Source organism: Paramormyrops kingsleyae, chromosome 9, assembly GCF_048594095.1.
Source record: "Paramormyrops kingsleyae isolate MSU_618 chromosome 9, PKINGS_0.4, whole genome shotgun sequence".
NCBI classification, from domain to species: Eukaryota; Metazoa; Chordata; class Actinopteri; order Osteoglossiformes; family Mormyridae; genus Paramormyrops; species Paramormyrops kingsleyae.
This window is the reverse complement of record NC_132805.1, coordinates 33,414,589-33,438,910: the sequence shown is the minus strand read 5'-3', so window position 1 is coordinate 33,438,910 and position 24,322 is coordinate 33,414,589. Positions and strand designations below refer to the sequence as shown.

The following is a 24,322-nucleotide window of genomic DNA, read 5'->3' as shown; positions in this document are numbered from 1 at the left end:
CAGAGTCCGCGGCCGTGGAAAAAGACATCTGCTGTGGGCTGCCTGGAGAGGTGTTTCTCAGGTTCTGGAATGTTCCACAGCTCCTGTGCGTCTTCTCCCATCCTACAAGCAGGTGTTTCCTCACACAGATACCATGTTCTGGGTTGTGGCGCCAAACGCCGAATCCCGACTCGGCCACAACGACAAAAACAAAACAAAGCTGTATTTTCGTCTGTTGGGGTAGTCAGCTACCTAGTCCACACTGAGAGCTATCGATTACAGCATAACCAGGATCATTTTGTGATAATAGCATATTATTCTGAATGATTTTTAAGATAATGGAGTTAAATCATCAAATGACAAACAAATTACATCAGTTTATATTTATATTCTTTGCTTAAACAAAAATGGGCACTAAAATTAACTCGGAATTTCTGAACTGGAACCTGGACCTGAGACAGAGCAGCCTGCAGATCAGTAGGAGGCGCTGTGCCCAGGGTCACACGCTCAGACTCATGGCCATCGCATGCACGGTGCATGTGCTTTCTTCTGTACACCCTACGGCTGATTAAAGCCCCGTGAGGAGAAATAACTAAAGGCTGTCTAGAAAAGTAGAGCGTGCAGCAGTGTTCAGACAGGTGAAAAATATGATCTCTTTTTCTCCTTCCACTACTGCTAGGAAATACAGTACATTAAGGGGCTATTTTTACCATGGAGGAAATTGTATCATAAACATTGCAACAGAATTCAATGTACTGACATAGAACCAAAGACCAACGATTGGTGACAGACTCCCAACCCTGGACATGATGATTTTAAGCAAGTAAAACTGCTATATTATACCTCTGCACCTAATAATGAAAAATCAGCACCAGACCGGCCTGTTTAGTGACACCCCCAATCCATCCATTGCAATCAATTTCTCAGGCTCTTGATGTAACCCTCCATGCTGGGTGCAAAGCAGGCAGCGATGACCGGTGCACGAACGCCAAGACGGCTGGACTCGGAGGCTTGCGACTGGGGGGGGGGCGGCCGGCCGTGCAGATCATACTACTCCGAAGCTCCAGGACTCACCGATTGGAATCCATCGTGAGACAGATCAAGGAACCATCGTGGGGTAAAGCAGCTTATGAGGGGATTTATCCGCTCGCTATGAATGGCATCCGTGGTTCGTGTGTGCAAGCAGACGCGTGTCCGTAATGCCACGCGTGACGCTGTGAGTGCGAGCAGGTGTTTGCGCTCGGCCGCCGGCTCGTGCCACCTCCCCCCCCCCCTCCCCGGCAGTTGTGCCATCTGCTCCGGCCGTCCCGCCGACAGGCAACCCCCGGTGTCCCGCAGCCTCGGTGACAGCTGCATGCGTGCGTGGACCCTAACCACAGAGCGAGGCAGCTTATGGCGCGGCGCCGCCAGACAAACATCCCCGTTCAGGGAAGTTAGGGGAGATACAAGCATGGAATGTGTTGGAGGGAAAATAAGGGCAGATGGGGACAGGGACAAATGGGAAAAGGGGACTGTCACAGGACGCGTACACCACAACAGTGTAGGAGAAGTAACTAAGTAATCATCACATTTAACAGTTCGCTTCATGCAGGGATTTCTGTAAATATCATCATAGCTGCTTTAAAACTGCCGACATGAACAGTCCACTGCAGGGCTATTCAACTCACGGTCCTCAAGGGCCGAGCCCTGCCGATTTTCCAGCCTTCCTTCACCTGTGAGCCAGGTGTGAAGCCTCTGGCCAATCAGAATCAGTAATTATTACACTAACTACCTGGGAGAACTGAAAACAAGGCCTGGATTTGGAATCGAGGGTCTGCATCGAATAGTCTTGGTCTACTGCATGCAGAGAGGAAACGTCACAACATCCTCAATTTGTACTTAATTTATTTGACTGCTTTTATTTGATCTTGCAGTTAAATCCAACACGCTTGCTCACTTAGCAAATTAGCAGGAAGGTGACACGCTGCCGCCCGCGTAGGGACTGGCCTGGTGCTCGGCGCCACAGGGAGGGACATTGGGAGTAAGTCCTGGCTGGTATGTGGGCAGCCTGCCCTGGGTACCCTTAGCAACCAGCAGCTGAGGGTACCGGCAACCGGCCTGCTCGACAGGACACCAGCATGACGCGTTTCACACCGAAACCCTCCATTAATTACAACCCTGAAAATGTATCTAGGCGGAGACGCTGATGACAAACAGCGCAACCGCCACAGGAATGCAGCAAGTCGCCCACACCTTGGAGGACAGGCGGACACGCCTACACGAGAAAACTGTCCGTCCCGGGATATTTTTAGCGGAGTGAGGCAAGCCTCGCCTGGCCCTCAGGTAGGTAAAAAAATAATCATTCATGCTGGTCATTACTGAACAAATAGATTATAAAGCCAAGGAGATTAATCACACCAACCACAGGAAACCTGAGAGGTGACTAAGCCGTCTCAGACAGGCCAAGATCCTGGTTTAAACGACAGCGGCAAACGACAGCTTCATACAAACAAACAAACCTGCGTATAGTTTTATTATAAAATTTTTCAGTGAGCTTCTGCTTTAGTGTTGACAAACTCATTGATCCACATCTCCAGTGTAAGCAGAGACATGCTCGTGGGTAAACTGGGTTTGGTCCAATCCAAATTTCTGGTCAGGACAGAATGGGTCATTTAATACTGTTAATATAATATAAACATTACGTATTTCCCCATGGCTAAACCGGTCTTTGCTACTTGAGAATCACCGCTTGTCGCGTTGCAGTCATGCAAGGTCATCCGACTTGATCTAGGGCATTTTTTAGCTGCCTGTCTTTGGGACGGAGGAACGGGCACTGCTCAAGTTTGGTGCGATTCGAAGGAAGAACAAGTCGGAGTCTGAAGGTTAATTCCGCCCCATACATGCATGGTTGGGGCAGCCTGGGCTGGAGGACAGAACCTGTGAGCACAGGCTGAATTCAAGGTAGATACTGGTGAAGGCTAACCCATAAGGTCACAGGTGGGGGGTGGGGGTGTCATTTACTGGAAAATTCACTCCCATGCAAGGGGGGGGGCAAATCCTCCAGCACATGGCCACAGCTGTGTGAAAGTTAAAGTCACAGCATCCACAGAATAAAGGAATGATACTCACCTCTGTCATTGTGCATGGTGACCGATGCTTATCTGTTGGGGAAAAGAGAAACACTGAAGTCAAACGTACAGCTACGGAAGAGCAGGTCATGAAAAATGGCAGCGACTGTCACCATGAGTCTCTGGGCTTGATAACGACTGGAGCTAAGATCTCCAAAATTCAGATAAAAAATCTGTACATTAATCATTGTTCTGACCCATATTTTACAAGGACAACAACTGTACAGTGCTTAAAATGGATAAAAGACCATCAGGAGTTAATTCAGGACCAGAGGGATAAGTTTACTGTTTTTTTTTTTTGTTACAATGATGCCCATTTTTGAAAACATTTTGTAAACTCCATCAGCCATAGTTAGCTTAGAAAAGCCCTCTTGTGAGATATGCCTGTAAGCATTTTATTATATTAAGGAGGGAAGAAAAACAGACAATCCGAACTCACAGAAAGGACAAACTAAAATAACTCATAATTGCTTTTTTGCAGTACGCCGTCTTTTTAATATTAAATTACTTGTAACGTAAGAATCTTAAGCTTCTTGAGATGTTTTTTATTATTATTTTGCAGGTGCTTTACAGAATAGGATACCAGGTTATCGGGCTCCTGGCGCCCCCCCCCCCCCTCGTGGATTTTGTCTCCGGCTAGCTGTTGCTATGGAAACACCACGGCAACTCCAACAATGCTAAAGCAGAGCCAGGGGGTCAAACGGCCAGAGTGCTGCCCCGTTTAACACTCACGGCTTGGCGCGAACACAAACTCACTTTGTGGCGAGTCCCGTCATTACGCGTGCACACACACACTATCTCACACGCGCGTGCGCACGCACACACACACAGTCAGGTATACCTGTCCTTACGGGGACAGCTCATTCACTTCTATGGGAAAAATGCTAACGCTAACTATGACAACCTTAACCCCCACCCAGCCCTAACCATAACCATAAGTAACCAAACGAAATACAAGAGTTTTTGCATTTTTAGTTTTTTCACAGCAGTCACCGACTTTTATAAAATAGAGTTTTCCCTTATGGAGACCAGGAAATCGGTCCCCATAAGGGAAAAAAACCAGATATTTATCACGTTATAGGGACATTGTGTCCCCATAAGGATAGGTATACCCGCTCACACACACACACACACACTCACCGTTCAGTAGCACAGAATTTCCCAGCCCTGCTCTGTACAGCACCCATAAATGCCAGCATTCTGTCAAGTTATGTTCCTCAGGTTTGATAAGGAAATTAACTGACTGAGTGACACAATCCATCATGAGGGTAAATACTTTACTTATGCACAAGCTATACACTTTAATTCTGTTAGTCAAACAGCTGTACCCATTATTTTGAAAATTTTTCACCTTTTGTGAAACTTTAATGTTATTTACCAGTTTTTTCTACCATATTTTACTCACGAACTATGAACAAGTAATCACTGATTAAATGGAAGTGCATTACAAATTAATGCTATTATTAATTATGCTGCTAAACCAAAGCTATTGGAGAGTCAAAGGAAGATTTCAGCTATCATACAATATAATTTAACTTTGATTACAATCTTTCCAATATGAAATTGAAGCAACACCGTAAGCAAGAAGCTCAGCTGCACTTAACGCTTGGGGCAGGGCGTGTCACAGGGGGCGGGGCGTGTCACAGGGGGCGGGGCTGAGGGATTTCACATTAATAAACTGATTCTTGGGGAGGGAAAAAAAGACATGATTCTGTGTTGGAGATTTATCTGCCAAAAAGCTGTGTCATTCCTGCAGGGACAAATGACGGTGAACACGGATGTCTTAATTGTTTATGAGGAAGAACGCAGTGCAGTCTAATTGCGACCCAGTGAAAATATGACATCCCCCCTCCCCTTTTAATTCAACTTCCCTGCTAGATTAGCAAGGCTAGGTAGTGTTTGTTTCCATGGGAGTGAAGCAGTACATGTCACTCTCACCCACTTAAAACTCCCATCTGTAAAATGGCTCTACTGACAATATCCAGCTTCCCGCTTTTATTATAGAATAAAGCACATTCTGATCAGAGATTCTAGTAAATCTGAGTCACAGCTCATGTCAGCCTCCTCCTTATATTTTGGTATTTAAAGTAAATTCAAAAGTACATGCCAAGCAGAGGTGGAGATTTCAGGTCCAGGGAATAAAAGTCCAAAAAGTTTTGTTTCAACCAACCAGTTGAGTATAAAGAGTCACAGTCAGAGAGAACTCAACTGGTTGGCTGAAACAAAATCTTGGTCTGGATTTTTACTTTCTGGACCTGAACTATCTATTGGGGTCTACAGGATGAAGGACAAACAACAGAGCAGAATGTAACAGATCGTTTACCCATCAGGACCTCTGTGACGTGAGAATAAATTCAATTCTGATGGAGGAGGGAACTAACCAGCCAGGGTATGTTGGCTGGATTGACATGGAGAGACAGCAGACACAGCTAGAGGCCTGACTGACTGTCTCCAGGTCATTCTGAGCTCTACTTGCCTAACAAGTCAGAAGACCAAGCAAACCAGAAAAGACTGGACACTAACTTGTAGAGAAAAAACTGACCTGGAACCAACAATGCATCTATTCTAAGCTGAGGCATATTACTGTGGTTAGAGGCCCTGGGCTTTTTGAGCTGTCAGGGGGCCCCCACTGTTATCTACGAGAATAAAACTTGTTGACTGATGCTGGGGGGCAGGGGGTGGGTGTGGAGTTTAAATTTTATTGAACAAAGTTAGTTGAGGCCCCTTTTTAACGGAAGCCCCTGGGCTCCAGCCCAAGTAAACCTGTACATTATAGCAGCCCCGCATTTAAACTGTCTGACCTTTGGCAGCCTATCTACCTCAACAGAATTTAACCTGAATCACACTCAGAATCAGACTTATTGGCCACCTATGGTCAAAATACTGAACCCAGCTTAGCTACTTTCTGTGTATGATCATCTGTAAATTCAGAAATTGTTCATTTGGCTTCTAAATGCTTATCTTAGTCAGGGTCACGAGGGGTCTGGAGCAATCTGACACGACACAGGACAGAAGGCTGGAATACTCCCTGATTGGAGGCCTCTCCACAGCGGGCCGCAAACACACGCACACGTGTACAAATCAGATGCATCAATCAGCCTCATTGTGCGTCTTTGGCCTTCGGAAGGCAAGCGGGGAACCCAGAAGAGGAAAACATGAGAACTTCATACACACAGAACTGAGGCGGGACGCAAACCAACAACCCTGTTGGTGTGAGGCACTGCCACATAGAATATGCAAATATGGCACAAAAGGTTACACAGGTGCAAGTTTTACCTGGAGAAAAGGGGAAAAAAAATTAAAAATAAATACAGCCTCCTCCCTAAGATGATAACTGATCCTAATTGTGATAATTGGGATACCGGAGCTCATTTTAACTTCCTGCTGTGTTATAGTTCCTTGAAATAGACAAAATATATCACATCGATCTGCTCAAGAGATGAACAGATATCAGTTCTTTGACTTGGAGAAAGTGAGTCAGGAACATAGAACCTGAAAGGCAGGAAGTAAACAGCGCGCCCCACCCCACCCCGAGTCTCTTTGTCCGTCGCAACGCTGCTGTCACAATTAAGATGGACGCCTTTCGAAGGTCGGTCGCATCCTGAAATGTTCCCTCGCCTCTGCCTCGCAAAGCCGCCCAGAGCTCCTGCTGGAGCCCGCATTTTATCTTCAGCCAAGGAAGAGGAAAAGGTTGCAGGGAACACATCATCAAATGGAAACAGCGGGATGCATTTTTGGACCAACCCAGTGAGTCGCTATGGTTATCCGTGGCACAGAATGCCGTCATTCCTGTTCTGGCAAATTCAGCAAATACTTCTGTAGCCAATGCAGGCGATCGGCGATGCGTGCGGTGGGCGAGGCTCAGGCCGAAGCGACGCGAAGACAATTATGCTCTGAAGGAATGTAATTAGCAGCAGATAAAAAAAAAATCAAGGCAAGTCATTGTAAGTATGCGGTGATCACAAAAGCGATGACACACCCGATGGCATTGTAGTCTCACACCTCCGAGGCTGGGAGTCTGAATGTGACCACAGGCCGTGTGTGTTTGTGGCGTCGCATGTTCTTTCTAAGTTTCATTCTGGTTGCCTCCCATGGCCCAAAACCATGAGTTTGGGTGAATTAGTATTTCTACCCGTCCTGGTGTGCAATGAACTTACATTCCATCAAAGGTGTCCCGTATTTCCTGGAAAAAGCTTCAGGTTTGCTACGGTCCTGTACTAGATAAGCAGTAAAAAAGATCAGTTCTCATTCGAGCTCTGAGCTTAGGCATTAATTTGCACAAAAAAACTACCTAAGAGAGGTGACTACAGGTTTGCGGATAATTTGAATGTCATTAAATGTACCAAGTGTGGTGGGGGGTTGTAACCCCCCCGGGCCAGTGTGATGACCTGTCGTAACTAGAAGCCAAGTTGAGCACTTATTACTGTAGTATTGATTTTCCGCAACCAGTAATGACATCCCAGGATTAAGATCCCAGGATCTGGGTTAATAGACTCCACAAGTTTCAGATCTCTGAGTCCAATGAAGTTGAGTGTCACATGACTTTCCTAAATTAGCCATGTGCTATACAGCAGAGTACAGATCATCTCAGGCTGCAACATATTTCCATGGCCGTGATGTCACTAAGTCTATCACTGGGCCCCAACGCAAACAATCTTGTAGCTAATCAAACTGCCTCTTAGCTCCCAGAATCCCATGGTGTAAGCGCTCTGCTGCACACCAGAGTGTTGGAGAAACTTCCCTATGACACTTTTGCTTTAACTATGATCTTTTTTTTGGGGTGGCTGGCAGGGGGAACTGGGCAGTCTAACACTTTCAGTAGGTCTTATGTTCCAATCCCAGAGCAGCATTTAAAAAAAAAAAAAAAAAACGCTTGAAAACAACACAGTATTCAAAGATTATTAACACATGTAGGCCTCGTGGCTCCTTCCTTAATCGTCTGTCATATTATCTGTATTTATAATCATGTTATTATTGTTATTATTCACCAATCCAACCTTGCATCTCCATAACCATTTCTCTAGTATAGTGTTGCAGTGAGCCTGGAGTCTATCACAGGAAATACAGCACACTAGACTGAGGGCATCCTGGATGGGACGGCAGGTTAGCCCCACCTTAGCCTTAATTCATTTCCTTTGCGAAAACCACCGCAAGCATCCAGAGGTACGATTACGAACATTAGAGTGTGACTGAGGATGCAACACGAAGCTTATCGGTCCATTCATTCAGCATAACAAGGCCTGCCCCTCGTCACCGAGAGCCTAAGTGCGCGAGGCTGAACAAACGGGCACTATGAGCTGCCAGATGGACGACCGCCGGGTGTATTACAGCGGTAATCAGAAACGGCAGTAATGGACAGGAGCCGGTGAGAGAACAGCAGATAGATGGGAACTGTTTGGAACCATTTCTCTAAATTCAGGGGCCTGCCCCACCCGACCCCCACCTATAAACCTGAACCAAAAGTAAGATCACGATAACATTTAAGTCTGTTTGTGTGTAAACGTATCTAACCATTTACTAGCATATGAGTGGAAATTTAAAACTTCTTAAAATATTTAATTCACATTGCATGTTTCTTTTTTATATTAACAAATTCTACATAAAAATAGGCCAAGTTTATTTATAATTCACTAAACCACCAAGGATTTAAACTGTTCTTTAGTTAACTTGCTTAAAATCATCCGGAGATATTGCTTTAAATTATTTCGTCATGCCGGACATCATACTGGTAACGATAGGCAGGTAAATATCATTAAATCTTACACCAAAGGCACTTCAGCATCTTGATGTTAGGATAACTGCGGGTTGATATTCGTGGCAGCCCGAATTTCTCAATGGGGAGGCAATTCGCGGTCAACGACGGGCGCGACTTGGTTAATGTCGCGACATGAACATGGCCGTGGGGGGGGGGGTCCTTTTGTCCCAGCTCTGGGCTGATTAAATCGCACGGTTCCATTGTTTACAGCGGCAGACAGACAGCCCGGGAGACAGCACCTTTGTGTCGGCCACCATCTGGAATGATCTCTGGGGTGGCAGCTAGACGGACAGTTGTAAATATCGTTATTTAAATGTGTAATTCAGCAGGCGTCATGTGTCAGCCGCTTGGTTTTATGTTGACTTCAGAACATTTAATATAAAATCTGAATTAAATGACATCTGATAACAAAATGATAATCGACGTGTCTTTTGATTTTGATACGATAGATCAATGATAGCCATGGAATCGCATGTTTTTTTCAGCCTCGGAAAAGCCAGGGCTGGGCTTGATCTCCACGCGTGTTACATAATCTATATTTGCGGTATAATTTCGAACAGCCGACAAGATGGACCCGCGCAGCATCCCTGCATTTTAACGGCCCGCTTGGCATCTCTGCAACCCACCACCGAAAATACATTTATGTCATTTATGTACGACAAATATGGCCACTCTAAAGGCTCCACGCAGACACAACCTCCCTATCCAAACGCTCACATCAATGTTATTTTGTACATGAAATAATACAGAATTGTCAACCGAGTATAAACAGTATGGAGAGCATTTCAGGAATATTTTCATCGGCGCGACTAATGTTTTGTACGTACATATACTATTTTAATCTCATCCATTATTCGTAAACTGGGGCAAATCAGTGGTGTTTTAATTCTTAATGCAAATAAGTGTAAAGCTTTGAGATTTTGATTATTCATATAAAGCATAACATAAGAGAACACATTGAGATCATCCCTGAAGCTGTCAGAAATGACCAGGGGAATGATGCTACCTTACAGGCAGCCTGGTGTTATTACCTGGAGCATCCTGATGCTGTAACCTGACAGACCCATCTTTGCGAATCCTGACGTCCCCGGGTCCCCCGATCCTGCCTGCGTGACACCCCGCTGAAGCCCCACGGGACTTGGACTCTCCCCCGCTTCCCCGCGCCAAGGAGCAGCAGCACTGATAGCACACGGCCCATGCCTGCTCCTCGTTGATCGGCTGGCCGTACAGAACCAAGATCTCTTCCAGCGACAGCTCCTCCTCCGCTCCGTCCTCGCCATCCATGGTCAGCTGCCCGGGATCCAGCGCATCGCCGCGCTCCGGTCGCGCCGCCGGAGCGCTCAGCCTCCCTTCATCGGCGTCCCGCCGCTTGGCCATGCTCTCATTATATCCGTCAAAGGTGGGGAGGTCCGAGCCTAAACAGCTAATCACACTAGTGTTTGCCGTAAGTCATACGGCAGAGCTGGACCCTCCAACGTGAATCCCGACTGTAACACCAGCGCTATGAATACAGCCGCCCTTCTGTCAGCCTTTTTTATGCGCTCTGGTCACGTGACCGACTTGCTTACGTGGTCCACATGCCCGCTAAGTTGTATAATTCGTGCCGGTGTTGTCATTTTCGTCCTCCAGCTATGACTCTGCGCTGCAGGAATCCTGATTTCTATTCATTTTCAATTCCCCATATTCTGATAAAAAATGTATTAAAATAACGCACTCAAATAGCTGTCGTTATTACGAATCATAGCCGAATGCTGTACATTATTTATGTTACCCTTCACTTACTGTACTGTTACCCTGTACTGTGCATCCAGTGTTGAACCCCAGCCTGTGACCCCCGTTGTGAATTTCCTTTCGCCATAATACTAAATTTTGAAATCCTGTTTCATAACCTGTCCCTATTTATATTAACTGGGATTCCTAAGATGAATTCGTCACATGAATTCTTGTTTTCTTCCTTAAAATGACAGGCATTTCACGGATGTTTACCTAAGGGAATCATCTATGTATAACGAACAAATTTTAGAAGTAAATGTAACACATAAATTCGAGGTATCACAAACAGTACATCGATTTTGATTATTTTGGATGAATGTATTTTCCTTGTCTCCGTAAATGAAATGCCTTGTGCGTAGACCCTACTGTTAGCAATTTAAGATGCACTGATTACTCTTTCAAGAAACTTACGAGCTGTGCCATTAAATGAAGTGCTTAATAAATATTTGTAATCCTGTAGGGAAAATTAATTCTGGAGCTTATAGATTTGCCGTGATTTATTGCGCCCTCTGCCGATATTTGACAGCCAACGTATCACTTTCGGAAAAAATATTTTCTGGATGTATTTTATTATTTTTTGTTTATTTGTATTATATATTGTTTTTTGTTTGAGAAACACATGCATCTTATAAAACCACAATTCGCATTTAAAATAGTTATTCCGGAAGTAAAATACGACTTGCTTTTTTGTCGCATCTTGGCACTAAAGCCTTTCATCTTTCAAGGAGTTTCAAGTAGACCTTGTTCAATCACGATTTTTTTTGTCAGACATTAAATATTTGCTCTTAACGCTAAGTGGCTGTTTTGACTGTTTTACATAAAACGGCGAAATAATATTCGTTTGGGATTAAAATTCCACGTATTACTTGTGGATGGTAAAACTGTAAGATCGTTCATGCAATAAACACGGGGTCTAACTGAGAGCCATTTTTATCCCTGTGTGAAGTGAGGGGGCGTGGTCTTCTCGGGAGGGAAAGTCAGGTGACTGGGATTGTTTGTGCTGATTCACTGTGTAATTCACAACTGTAGGTTTAGGGGTCCAGTAGTCCAGACCAGACCCTGTTGCAAATTTCAGTTTATTGCTGTTTCCCCCACAAATTTTCACTGTGCAGCCTTGACCCCCTAACTCTCTTAAAGCCTGAAAAGAGAACACCAGTCTCTTGGTAAGCCTCTTTTTTCACAGTTGGAGAGGAGAGTGAATCTTGGAAGTCTTTCTCAGGAAAGTCTGTTTTCCAGTGAGACTCTTGTTCTGCAGCAGTGTGCCTGTGACTTGCACCAGTCGTCTTGCCCGCAGGCCAGAGAGCACAACATCCTTTGCAGTGACCCCAGATCAAGCATACAAGGAACTTAAACCTAAGGTGGCTAGTTGCAAAGAAATAGCAGATGTAGTACATATGCAATGACCATGTTGTGCACCAGCTGGTACAGTACCTCGCAATCATTCCCTGTCGTGCGCCCAGTTGCCAAGAAAAATCAGACAAGCCGCATTGAAAACTGTTACAACTAATCATAGCACAGAGGGCATCTGCACATGCCGTGTAAACATCGATCCCTCTTCTGACAAGCTAGAGATATAGTTCCCAATCCGGTCCTCGGGGAGCTACAGACAGGCCACGTTTTTGCTCCCTTCCAGCTCTCAGCAGTGCACTGGGTACCCGGTAGGGAGGAAAAATGTGAACTGCCTGGCAGGGAGATCAGAGGGAGCAAAAACACGGACCGACTGTAGGTCCCCAAGGACCGCATTGGGAAACACTAGTTTGGTAAATTGACACAGGACAGACAGAGATGGACCGGACAAGATGGAGGTTTCTTTTATTTAATTTAACAGAAGAAATAACACTGGACACATAACAGTTACAGAAGAAAGTCATCCATTAATTAAGGCCTGGGAACATATCTGTATAACAGGAGATTTTGTGGTTTTAAATACTTCTCATGTATCGAAGCAGGATATTTCATTAAGCATTCAGACGGATTGGCATATCTTAACTGCTAGTTCTAGTGAAATTCATGGTGGACATGATGGTTGAGGACTGTGGAACGTCCTATCAATGGACCAGCACGATCATTGATGGTGGACGACGCAGTGGCACTTTCAAAACAGCAAAAGGGCACTTTCTGCATGCGCCTGCCGGCAGCCCGTCGCCAAGCTGGGCCACCTTCGGCTCCTCCTGGGTTGCTTAATAGAAACAGCTCCTCCAGCAGCCTCAGTCAGTCACACGGAGAGCAGAGACTCCAGGTGTGGCCTTCTGGTTGGGATCTCCTGGGAATGCTGGGCCCTATTTCACACTCTGGGGTGTCGCCGGCCGCACACCCGTCTCCTGGGGGCTGTCTGCACCGCCCCCCCGTGCCTCCCTTCCGGATTCCTCTGTGACCTACCATTAAAAAAGATGGAGAGATTCGCTCGCACAAACACACACACACACACACACACAAACACACACACACACACACACGCACAGTGTCCGTGTGCCTTTTCTCCACACTCTGGAACTGGAAAATGTGTGAAGAGCTCAACTGAAGCGAACGTCTGTCTCTTGAGGGGTGAATTATGTTCAAACAGCATAATAATCCAAAGCCTTTGTACAGCCTAACAGCGCTAACTAGTTACACCGGGGGAATCAACATTCACAGAACCTCGCAGCAGTTACGTCAAGGAAATACATTTTGGACTAGGAGATTTAATATTAGAACTCCACCTCCTACTTGTACACAGACTTCTTTAGGGTTTTTGTGTACAGAAAAAAGATTAAACATACTATTGGACCTTTCTGGTATCTAGAGTACATGTGTAATGCACCCAGGTGACAGAGCATGAATGTAAACCCAGACCTGTCAGTCATACCTCCTCGTGATAAGAAGACCCCATCTGGCTGTTGGTGCTGGTGCCCGAGGGTAGGGACTCTTTTCCACACTGCGTGCAGGCGTTCACCATTTTTTTCGGCCGATGGGAGGCGCCAGCGCTCTCCTGTTTTCCCTCATCCCCCTTACCTGGAAAGTCAAGATAGGAGCGCTGACCCAGGCATGACAGCCGGGTCAACAGCCCTCCCTTGGTTAACTTTAAATTTCTTACGTTACAGCTCAAATAATAAGACTAAAATAATAATAATGACGATGAACTAAATAAATAGAGAGATTGATAAATAAACGTATAGAGGCTTTGACATACACATGATCATCTTCCAAGGATATGCCGTTTTTTCTGTGAGCCATTAACGTACCTTGTGATAAATTAGATTCTGCGCTTTATGATTTTCCCGTTATTTCCGATATTCCTGCGTGTACCAACACTGCCTTGTATTACCTGGGTGTTCCTAGAGGAGCAATTTTCACGAATTGTGCTATTTTTGCGTGCATTATAAAATCCGATTATCAGGAATGGGATCCTTCGATTTTCAATTTAAAAGAAATGCATGTTTCCCTGTCTTTCGCAGGAGTTATCGCAGTTCATTCAGATGTAATGCAGCATTATTGCAATGACCGGGAGCTTACCCGTCACTAACCTGCACATGTTGCGGCGCCTTCTTTTTCAGCACTGCCGTGATTTTTATTGATGACACCCAGCTGGGGGACCTCGGTGTCGGTGTTTGTTAGCCATGTCGTTTCGGTCTCCCTGGTCCAGCTCTCATAGTAGCGTGGCTCGATTGCGTTAGCCTTGCTTCCACCGCAACCCATCCGCGCTGCCCTCCCCCGCTGGCCGTCCAAAAGCGAAGGCTTTCAGTTCCCCCCGTGAGCCCCCACCATGCTCAAAGCCATCGCTCCCCGAAAGGCTTCTGCCCCTACCGCCATTTGCTTCAACGAAAATGCTCCGAAACGGGTATAAGTACGAAACCCCCTCTACGGATGTAGGGGGATCTGCGGGAGAAATGAAAAAACCTGTCTACGTCACGGTAGGCGTACTAGATTGAAAACAAACCGGAGACTGCTCTTAATATGTATAGCACGTAATTTCTGTTATAGCGCACATGTCTTTTAGCTCATTTCAGGCACCTAGAATAATTGAATAACAATAATATACTGTTCGCAAATGTAGGGAGCTTGCAAATGTTTGTTATTATGATTATTATTAGGCATGTTGTTATTGTTGTTATTACTGGTGTTAAAGTATTGACATAAAAGTCTAGTCAGTGTTTCACATTTTCAACATTTCACCATTTAATATTTTCTCTTCTGGCTTAACGAGTAATGCTGGCAGTGAAGAATGAGGGAATGAGGGGATGAGCCGCAGTTGGGCTAACATCTTGTCTGGTTGACTGGTTTCCAGAGGCTCTCCTGACGTGTGTGTCCGTACTGTCACACGACATAAACGCACTGACCGTCTAAGCATCTCCTGGTACTGATTTAGCAGACAGAGGGCCTACTGGATCTTGCTTTGCCTTTAATGTAATCATATGTTCTTTGAATAAAAAGGTAAGAAACCCTATGAAACACACCTAGCCTACATCCTATTTTGACAGAAAACTCCTGCTTCTAAAGCTGCCATTTTGAAAGTCTCTGCTTTAATATTATTTTGGCAGCTTTTTGCAAGTACCAATGCTCCTTATTCGGTGTTGCTGGCCCATCTAGTTCTTGCCCAGTGGGTTACAACGAAATGCCTGTATTTATTTATTAATGTACAAGACAAATGGTTAATTTGCCTGTCTCAAAGCTTCGGTGTTTCAAGAAGTGTATCAAAAGTTACCCTAGCGCCAGATTCACGCCGCTGGGTTGTTAATGCCATTGTGCAGCAGACCCACTCGGTTTTATACCCATATATATTTATTTGTTTATAGTTACGATAATGACAAGATCTTGCACATGTACTATTTAAACACAAAATATACAGACATGGAACTGAACCACACATTGTTTTTGAGTACCACAGTTTTTGTTGTTTCACAAGTACTTGGGGAAGAAGACCAGGTAAGCTGGGTCGAGAGAATAGGAGAACCCAGAGTAAAGGTGTATAAATAGCTCCGACCACGAACACCACTGCCCCATGATGTACAGACAAGGAATGATTCAAAACACATAAGCGGACGGTTATTTTTAAATAAGCCACCCATGTACAAATACCTCAACCTTTCCAGCTGGATTACATTTTTTAAAAATGTAAACTGAATTAAATAAGAGCAAAAGATTCCACACCACACAGAGAACCCGCTTTTTTGTGGGATTCCTTTCCCAAGCAGCGTGGGATCACCCACGCGTGATACCAGAAGCCAATTTAAATTCAGTATTTTCATAATTCATCTGCATCCAACATAAAAATCAAAACATCTAAAATGCGGAATGAAGTAGTGGCAGAGAGGTGCAGTGAGGATCTATTTGAAGTCCAGGAGATTGCAGTCGATCTTGTAGTATACATAGGGATAGTACTCCTGCTGGCTCAGGTTCAGACCAGGGATGTCCATGGTGGCCTGGTACAGAAGAAAAAGTGGATTTCAAACTGTGTGTTTGTGTATCTGTGCTGCGCTGTTCCATTCCCCTTCGCATCCCTCAACTGCATGCCGGGGGACGACTTTAAAAGCAAACGTTGTGGATGCAGCAAAAATGATAATCTGCCAGCAGCCACTAGGTGGCACCGGCCTGTCAGTCTAGGGCGGGAAGATGGTCCTCTTCCGGCAGGTTTGGCAAGAGCCGGTACTCACGTCGATAATGGCGGCGGCGCTGCTGTCCAGGTGCTTGTACAGGTCGTTGAGAACCTCCCTCAGCTTCTTCATGTTCTTCTTGTTGGGCTGCAGCAGCATGGCCTGGAAGTTCACGGGCAGTCCGTACCTGCGGAGGTGACAGCACTGTGGCGTCAGGGATACTCACGGAAGCCATTATTAGATCAGCCGCACAGCATAAACAAGCAGGTGAGAATGTGAACGTTAAGCTCCACAAGTAAAAACGAAGAGCGCTACCTCAAGACTGACTCCACAAACACCCTCAGCGCCTTTATGTGGATCCAGGCGATGAACGCTTCGCTGAAGTTCACCTTCAGCCACCGGACAAGTGGCCCCTATTGAGACAGAGTGAGCAGCGTCAGGATTACCCTCAGAAGCGTCCACTAGTGGCCAGGCTAGGAACTACCATACAACGCCATTTGTAGGAAGCTGTTGGCTGAGACTGGGGGGAATATTGTGGAATCCTTTATTTCAACATTATAAGCATGCAAAAATGATGCATATATGGACGATAAAGATTGGACTGTCCATCAGAACACCAAGGTCACCAGCACTGGCCTGAAGGCTCATGTGATGCTGTCGGGCCATGATATTAAGACCTGTGTCCATTTGAGGGTTTTACAGCATTATACAGCTACATGAGCCACAGAAACGGCACTTGGGAGTGGCAACGCGTACAAACTGCTTCTTCTTGTCCGTCGACAGCCGAGTCATTTCCTCCTTGTCAGCCTTCATCTCCTCCTCGTTGTACTGGAAGTCCCGGACAGTGAACCTGCAAAGAGAGACGGGCCCTCCCCCGGTTATCAGCAGGTTCTCCTTCTGCCCCCGCTCCTCATCCCCCAGCATAACCCAGAATGCAAAGCAGCAGGCCCCCTCACTTGTTCTCCCGGGCTTTGTGCTTGAAGTCATCGACGGCCTTCCTGAAGAGTGTGACACTGAAGAGACCACTCTCCTGGTCCTCAAATAGAAGGCTGAGTAGATGTTGGAGGGTTAGGATGCGGGCGGGTAAAAGCAATTAGCCACAGTTGCAACCAGTACAACAGACCAACAAGATTCTCTGCACAGCCAGCTCAGTATCCCAGTAACCACGGACACCATGGATTGTCCCTCCCCAGTACGCACTCACTTAGTTGATCGTGGTACCACCATTTCAGAGAGCGTTTCATACGTCTTCTGCCATTCCGCGTAATTTGTCCTGTTGCAAAACATTTGCCAGAGGGATTTCCAGAAACGCACAGAAATGAGGAATTAACGATAGAAGATGTAAAACATCTGTTGGCCACAAGTTGGCGCCAACTGTTCTGCTTATCTGTGAGGCAACCAAAAACTTTGGGGTTAAACTCTCAGTAGGGTTCTTTCTGCAGTTTAACAGACACGGCAAAGGAGCCTTCATTCTTATCAATGAAGACAAATGGACTGGTGTAACAATCTGAAAGAACAAAATCCAATTTCAACAATATACTACATGCCAAGTACTACAATCCATATGAAACACTATAGGAGGATGCTATGCACTTATTTAAAACTGAATCCCACACATTGTCCTCTATCTTCATCCTTTTACTCACACAGACTTCATGTACTCACTTTGGTACAACCACCAGCATGGTGACCAAGTACTCAGAGTCCAGCACAAAGTCTTCTTTCTTCACAATGTCAGCCAAACTCCTGGTCAGCAAGCTGCCTCTAATAAACAAATATTTTAATATTTAATTTGTTGATCCCTGATGATTTTATCTAAAGCAGCATGTACTTATCACCAGAGATCATCAGGTTACACTGGCTACAAAGTCCCCGTACGGGCCAATTGCTTACGGGGCAGTGGTGGCTTAATGGTTAGGGAGGCGCACTTGTAGTTGAAAGATTGTTGGTTCAAATCCCTGACCGCAAGGTACCACTGAGGTACCCTGAGCAAGGTACCGCCCCCAAGCACTGCTCCCCGGGCGCTGAATTAGCTGCCCCCTGCTATGTCACGATGTCACTATGGGGGGTTTGTGGGGGTTTTACTGCCTGGCTACATGCCTGTCCTGGAGCAAACATTTTTTTTGTCGGGGGGGGGGGAGGGACAAATCATTTTTGCTACGTAGCCACATGCAACACTGACAACCTTTGTTTTTACCCACTATGCTGTTCTGCATTTATAAAAATGTAAGGAGAAAATGCAGAACAGCAATGAGAAGCACTGATGGTTATTTGGCAAGTAAGATATTGCTGTTGTACCCTCAGAACTGCATACATACTGTGTAAGTACAGCTGTTAGCATTAAGTCGACACGTCTGTTAAGGACTCACGCGTTCTTCCTCTCCAGGTTCTGCAGGTTGCCCTTCAAGTTGTTGTAAGCTGAGGCTCTAGACTTCAGGTCATTATCAATCTGACTTACTTGCTACAGAAAACACAAGGGGGGGGGGGGGGGGGGGGGCGGCACTCAGCACGATCCTCGACAGTCACACAAACAACACTGGAAATCACAGACACAACTATCCAAAACCAAAAGGAGCGAGACCTTGGAGATAATTTCAGAGATGTTCTTCAGAGATTGTTTGATGGGATACTTGGCCATGTCCCACTGAAACCGTGTGATGTAGGTCACCAGGTCCACTAAAAAGAGGAGGCAAATTATCACACTGTCAGTATCACACTGACGAGTTGCTGTAGTGGTTCAACCGCACACCAGATATTTTAATGTAAAAGTTGCTGTGTTGAGTCCTAGGAGGTGATTGTGACCTTCACAGTGTGCATCCAAGCTAAGCCTCTCACCCTTTTTGGAATGTGACCTACCATCCTTCTTGTCAAGTTCAGAAGAAAAATATTTTCAAATACATTTGTTTTGCAGCTTTTGAACACGTCCATCTTGGTTGCTGGAGATTGTAGGATGACCTCACCTCCGTTCGCCAGCAAGTTCTCCTGGACTTTGTCTCGACTGTCTTCCAAGACATCAGCCATGTATTGCGCCACCTTCTTCACCACGCTGAAAGCAGGCAACAGACAACAGACGTAGCCAGACAGCACCGACTGGACGGCACCAGTGCTGGCCACCACAGAGGGACCCAAAGCAGATGAAAACCATTCATTTGGCTTCAGCGAAGCACTTCAGCAGGCAACACAAGCCAAAGCTGGCATGTATTATAGATCAGACAACAGCGAAGTAGGAGACAACCCTACATCTAACACTGCTCTAAAAGTGCCTCAGAAAAAGCATTTCTGCTTTCGGAGGCCCTGGATAAGCTTCAGAGAGGCTAAACTGGCCAAGCATGACAACACAGGTGGGAGTATTCAGGGAATCTTACATCAAAGGTGGCCACACGTCTAAATCCGGACCGAGTACTGGGACAGAAGCAGCAAGTATTTATTTTCAGCTGCCGGAATGCCCCACAAAGAAACCCAGCCATTTAAGTATGAGTTACAGATACCATAGTACATTAGTCACCAGGCTAAACATCATAGGAGGGAAAAATGCCAGATTGCCAGCAAACTTCAAATTGCTAAATTTAGTCTGTGGTCATTCCATCCCCAGTGCGCTGTGAAATTCCTCGCCGAAGCGAGGTTTGGGGAGGAACTAAAATCCTCTGGCCTCGCAGAGTACCAAGAACCAGCAAGTCTGAGCACCAAACGGTCCAGCAGATTCCGAGCCTATGAATATCCAAAGACAGAGCACGCTGAAAGCGGCCTTAGCTGACTAAGACGAACGTAACAGGTCCATCTCTGATGATTTTTATTCAAAGGCGTGAGACACGTTACCTTTCCACAAAAGCATCCAGTTTAGCCAATTCATCTGACAGTCCCACCAAGACATCAAGGGTCCCCACCTGTATCCAGAGAGAAAAGATACAATCCTTTCATCCTGGGCATCCAATCACAACAATGTTACTGACTTTCCACAGAGAATGGTCACCCATGTGGCATGCAGGGTCACGTCAGGTGTAAAAGAGGACTGGAATCCCAAGGTCATGTGACTGGAATAACTATCAATATGAGGTGGTACAGGGCAGTGAAGGGAAATAACTTTGTGGCAGCAGGGCGATGGGTTGGGTCACGGTAGGGCAAACCTTGAGGTCGGGGATGTTGAACTTATTGTTGACGGAGAGGTTGTTGTTACGAGTGGCTGCCACCAGCTTGTCCCAAGTTTGCTGGCAGGTCTTCTCGCCGGGGGCAGAGATCAACCAAAACTCAGTCATGGTGATGGACATCAGGCAGAAAGGAAGGACAGGCTGAGGAACACTGAAAGAAATGGAACTCTCCTTTAGGAACATGCAGACCATGAGTACCAGCTGAACAATCACTGATTAGACAGACAGACAGACAGATAGATATAGTCAATCCAACTTCCTGTACAGGGTATTAATAACTGCAGCAGCTGATATCTGAATTCTCAAATCTATTAGAACTGGACAGATCAAAGGTTAAGGTAAGTGGATCCGAATGCTGCAAGACACGTGCAGAATCAAAATGAAACCCCTTACACACTAAAATAAGCTGTCAAAAAACAAGTAATGTGCAAAGAAGTAAACATTAATTAACATACTGTCGAAGTGTTTGAACTTTGCAATGCTCTGATGACAATTTGTACCCAAAGCCGCCATCTTAAATCTGTACCAATATTTCTTGGTGGAATGTGCAATTTTCAGTCTGTGCCCTCAAGCACCCTCTGTTCCTCAAAAATCAGTGCACTGTTCTCAGACTTCTCTGTGTGCTGAACTACACCAGTGTCTTTAATATCTGTGAAATAAATGATGGTGACACTGATAACCAATCAAAGTTGTTCCCCAGTAACGCAACACACCTATAACATAATTAACAAATAAAAAGAATGATTATTAATTACTATGTTTTTTTTATATAACAATTTTTACTATTTAAATATTTTAGTTGTCTAAGTGTTTTCAGTGTTTTAGATTCCCCTGAATGTCAAGTTTGAAAAACAATAGCGGAAATCCCTGATAACCCAAAAGCCCAGATAATCCTAGACTTGTCCAGGCAAAACTAACAGAGCAAAGCAACCCTGTTATCGTCTGAGTATTAAAAATGTGACAAAATGTCACGAGGAACATACACAGCAGTATGTGCATATTCACAATATCTTTAGACCACAGCTAGGTTGGCAGCACTTTGAGCCATAACTGATCAATACTACACAAAGACATATATTATATTAAATACTTTTAATACTCCAAAAAGTTTTTTTTTTTAAATGTTTTATTATTTTTACAACACTTAAGTCAAACTAAGGAGATAGAGTTAAATAGGTCTAAAGCAAACGGTTAGCGTTAATGACGCTCATTTTGTGGAGGCATACCTGAGCCATCCCTTACACGCGTGTTTGTGTGTGTGGGGGGGGTGCTGTGGAACAGTCACTCCTGTGTGACATGCGAGTTGCCGGATATTATGCGTTATTCCAACGTGCTTCCGTCTATCACACTTCCCTAAACCACGGACAGATCACGAGTCTGCGGTAGGGGTCAGCACTACAGCGTGTCTGACGGACACTGTGAGTAAAATACAATTTTTGCAACGGACATGGTGTTTAGAAGTGTAGCCTCCATAGCCGATTAAAAAAAAACACCAGTGTCACAGACGAGTCTTGCCACGGACACGGTTGTCCATGTACGGACAGGCTAATGTTTCTGGTCTGTGGTCCCGATCCAGAGCCATATAATATAGCCCTGGTTAAAGCAAATAGTTTTTGTAAATGATTGCAAGCTAACGTAATGTTGCAATGTTATATTTCTCATTAAGCACAGTAAGATGCAACTTTTCGTGCGAATGATACTTGATTTATAGTAAATGGGGAGAATTTAGTACAATTACATCATATTTGTTAAATAACCCCCGTTGGTGCTAACGTAAATTAGCCACTACTCCCTTTTATCCCTTTACGGTATACGGCGTTATGACAAAGAATACGAAACGGATGTCAAATGGAAGTATAAACAGTATGACAATTTATCAAAGCGCGATCACTGATATCGATTTTATTTGTGTTTATCTAAAGAAACCGCTAACCCTCATCGCCCCCCCTCGACTCCCATTCAGCAATAATATAATGACAGCACGACGCGGAGGCCAACAAAACGCCTCCACCACCTCACTCACCTGCGCGAAAACTAGAAGCGATGGTTTTATGTAAAACCTTACAGCGGGGCAACTTGCTACAGCCAAATATTCATAATTTTCAGTCAGCATCAAATATGACAGATTCCGTGACCGAATCACACTCGGTCAGCTGATCCGACAAGCAGGGCTGTCGTGCGCAGGCAGGGTTGCGCAGGGAACGAATGACGTCTCCGTCATCTGACATTTTTGACTACCTCCCCCTAGTGGCTGGGTGGTGATATCGAAAAGAAGGGTTTCCTTTTTTGGCAGTGACGTGCTTGTCAAGTCAGACTTGGTCGTTGAAGAGACATGTGCGTTCTGGTGTTTTGTTCAAAACAAACCAAACCTAACCCTACGCAGATGTTCATTTATGAGCTTCCAATGAATTATGTTCTTGATGTTTTATTGGATAGATAGATGGATGGGTGGATAGATGTTTTATTGCGCTAATAGCTATGAGCAACACATTCCTTAGTAGGAACATCCTACCCCTGAAAGTATTGCGTGTTTCAAGCATGATGTGCCTCTGTTACTTGGGTGTATTTGTGCAGTTTCGTGGAATCGTGAGGGCTATTAAACACTGCTCATCACCACAAACGGGAATTCAGAAACACTACTATATTTCACATAGCAAGCTGAAGCTGTTCATTATTATTAAGAATTCAGGTGGGAAGAAAACCTGTTGGACTATGTAAGCTTTCCTTTATAATTGCACTTTTGTTTCAAAATGAATTAATACGCTATTTTGCAATATTATATCATGTCATTGTTTTTCTTCTAAATTTACTATGTACATCTTTTTTCCTATAAGTGAATGTATGTTTTACACTGTAGTGCTGTTCACAAGACCTCAGTACCTAATTTCATTCCCTAACATGCTATCCCCATGTTCTCAGAATGACAATAAACCTTTTTGAATCTTGATTAAACAAAGACACAGGACTAAAAGATTTCCATCCATTTTCCATACATTATCCAGTGCAAGGTCACAGAGGGGCCTGGAGTCTATCCCAGGAAACATAGGAAACAAAGCAGGGGACACACAGAACAGACTGCCAGTCCATCAACACAGGACAAGCACGCATACACTACAGCCAATCTGGAGGCACCAATTCACCTAACCACATTTTTGGGTCACAAAAAGGAACCAATGAAAACCAGACACCCACACAACCTTAAGATTTAAGACCACGCCAAGCCACAACAGGTATTTTAAAATACGTGTGCATTTGTTATGCTGTGCTTAATATCTACATGGATTCTATTAAGTTTTATTTACTTCCTCAGCCCAGAGTACACACATCACTCCTATTCTACATCTTGTTCATGCTGTAAGAGCCTCAGAATTTTGGAAAAAAAGACAAATCCACTCTATTAGAAGTTGATTTAAATGCTTAGAGTGGCACACCATGCTGGAGAATAATGTGAGACGTTTGTAATATCTCCAATGTGCTACTTCATTCTTATAAGCTGCTGTTGATATATTGATATTTGTTCTTTACAATATTTTTAAAAGGTACATTTTAGCTAGCAAAAATACCCAAGAGATTAATTTCTAATTGGCTTTTTGATAGCTGGAAGCATGTGCTGTACAGAGGACTGTATGTGGTTCAGCAGATTAAGTCTCTTTGTTTGTGAGCAGAAGGCTAATGGTTCAAATCCCATCCTTAGCAGAACAGTTATATGTTTATTGGGCACGTGACAAAGCCCCACCCCCTCTAGATAAACAGCCGACCTTGTACCCAAGCTTCACTCCTAACTATATATATGTGTCAAAGGAGGGATGTGCAAATAAAGCATAATTTTCATTTTATTAACTGCTTCACTTATACATTTTGTTAAACAAAAGCGTACGCAAAATAAATTTTAACAATATAGGCTGTCTTCAAACTGACGTTTAATTCCCATTTATTAAGATGTTTGCACCTGAAGATCAGCTATTTCTACAAACCACTGCAGGTACAATGCAT

At 44.7% G+C, this 24,322-nt stretch overlaps 2 protein-coding genes and 1 long non-coding RNA gene across 8 annotated transcripts in view; 1 reads left to right on the top strand and 2 right to left on the bottom strand.

Moving 5' to 3' along the window:
• LOC111845015 (protein spire homolog 1-like) overlaps positions 1–10,370 on the bottom strand; it is a 38,679-nt gene extending 28,309 nt beyond the window's left edge. For all 6 annotated transcript variants that reach the window (XM_072716841.1, XM_023814051.2, XM_023814066.2 and 3 more), the window contains exons 1-2: positions 9,873–10,370; positions 3,088–3,119 (exon numbers count right to left, since the gene is read on the bottom strand). In XM_072716841.1, coding sequence (XP_072572942.1) covers positions 3,088–3,119; positions 9,873–10,218 — 378 coding nt within the window. In that variant the 5' untranslated portion in view covers positions 10,219–10,370. The remainder of the gene's footprint in view (positions 1–3,087; positions 3,120–9,872) is intronic.
• On the top strand, positions 8,353–11,409 carry LOC140592715 (uncharacterized). The gene is made up of 2 exons (XR_011993148.1): positions 8,353–8,548; positions 9,855–11,409. It is a non-coding gene; the product is annotated as an uncharacterized lncRNA (long non-coding RNA).
• A 3,945-nt stretch (positions 11,410–15,354) lies between these two features.
• atp6v1c1b (ATPase H+ transporting V1 subunit C1b) lies at positions 15,355–22,523 on the bottom strand. Its single transcript, XM_023815818.2, has 13 exons — positions 22,353–22,523; positions 20,309–20,480; positions 20,001–20,068; positions 19,145–19,230; positions 18,766–18,860; positions 18,554–18,645; positions 17,850–17,948; positions 17,389–17,457; positions 17,141–17,233; positions 16,941–17,034; positions 16,500–16,597; positions 16,245–16,371; positions 15,355–16,013 (listed from the first exon to the last, which is right to left on the bottom strand). The coding sequence occupies exons 2-13, from the start codon at positions 20,447–20,449 to the stop codon at positions 15,918–15,920; spliced, it is 1,158 nt and encodes a 385-aa protein (XP_023671586.1). The 5' UTR covers positions 20,450–20,480; positions 22,353–22,523; the 3' UTR covers positions 15,355–15,917.
• Positions 22,524–24,322: the final 1,799 nt, after the last annotated feature.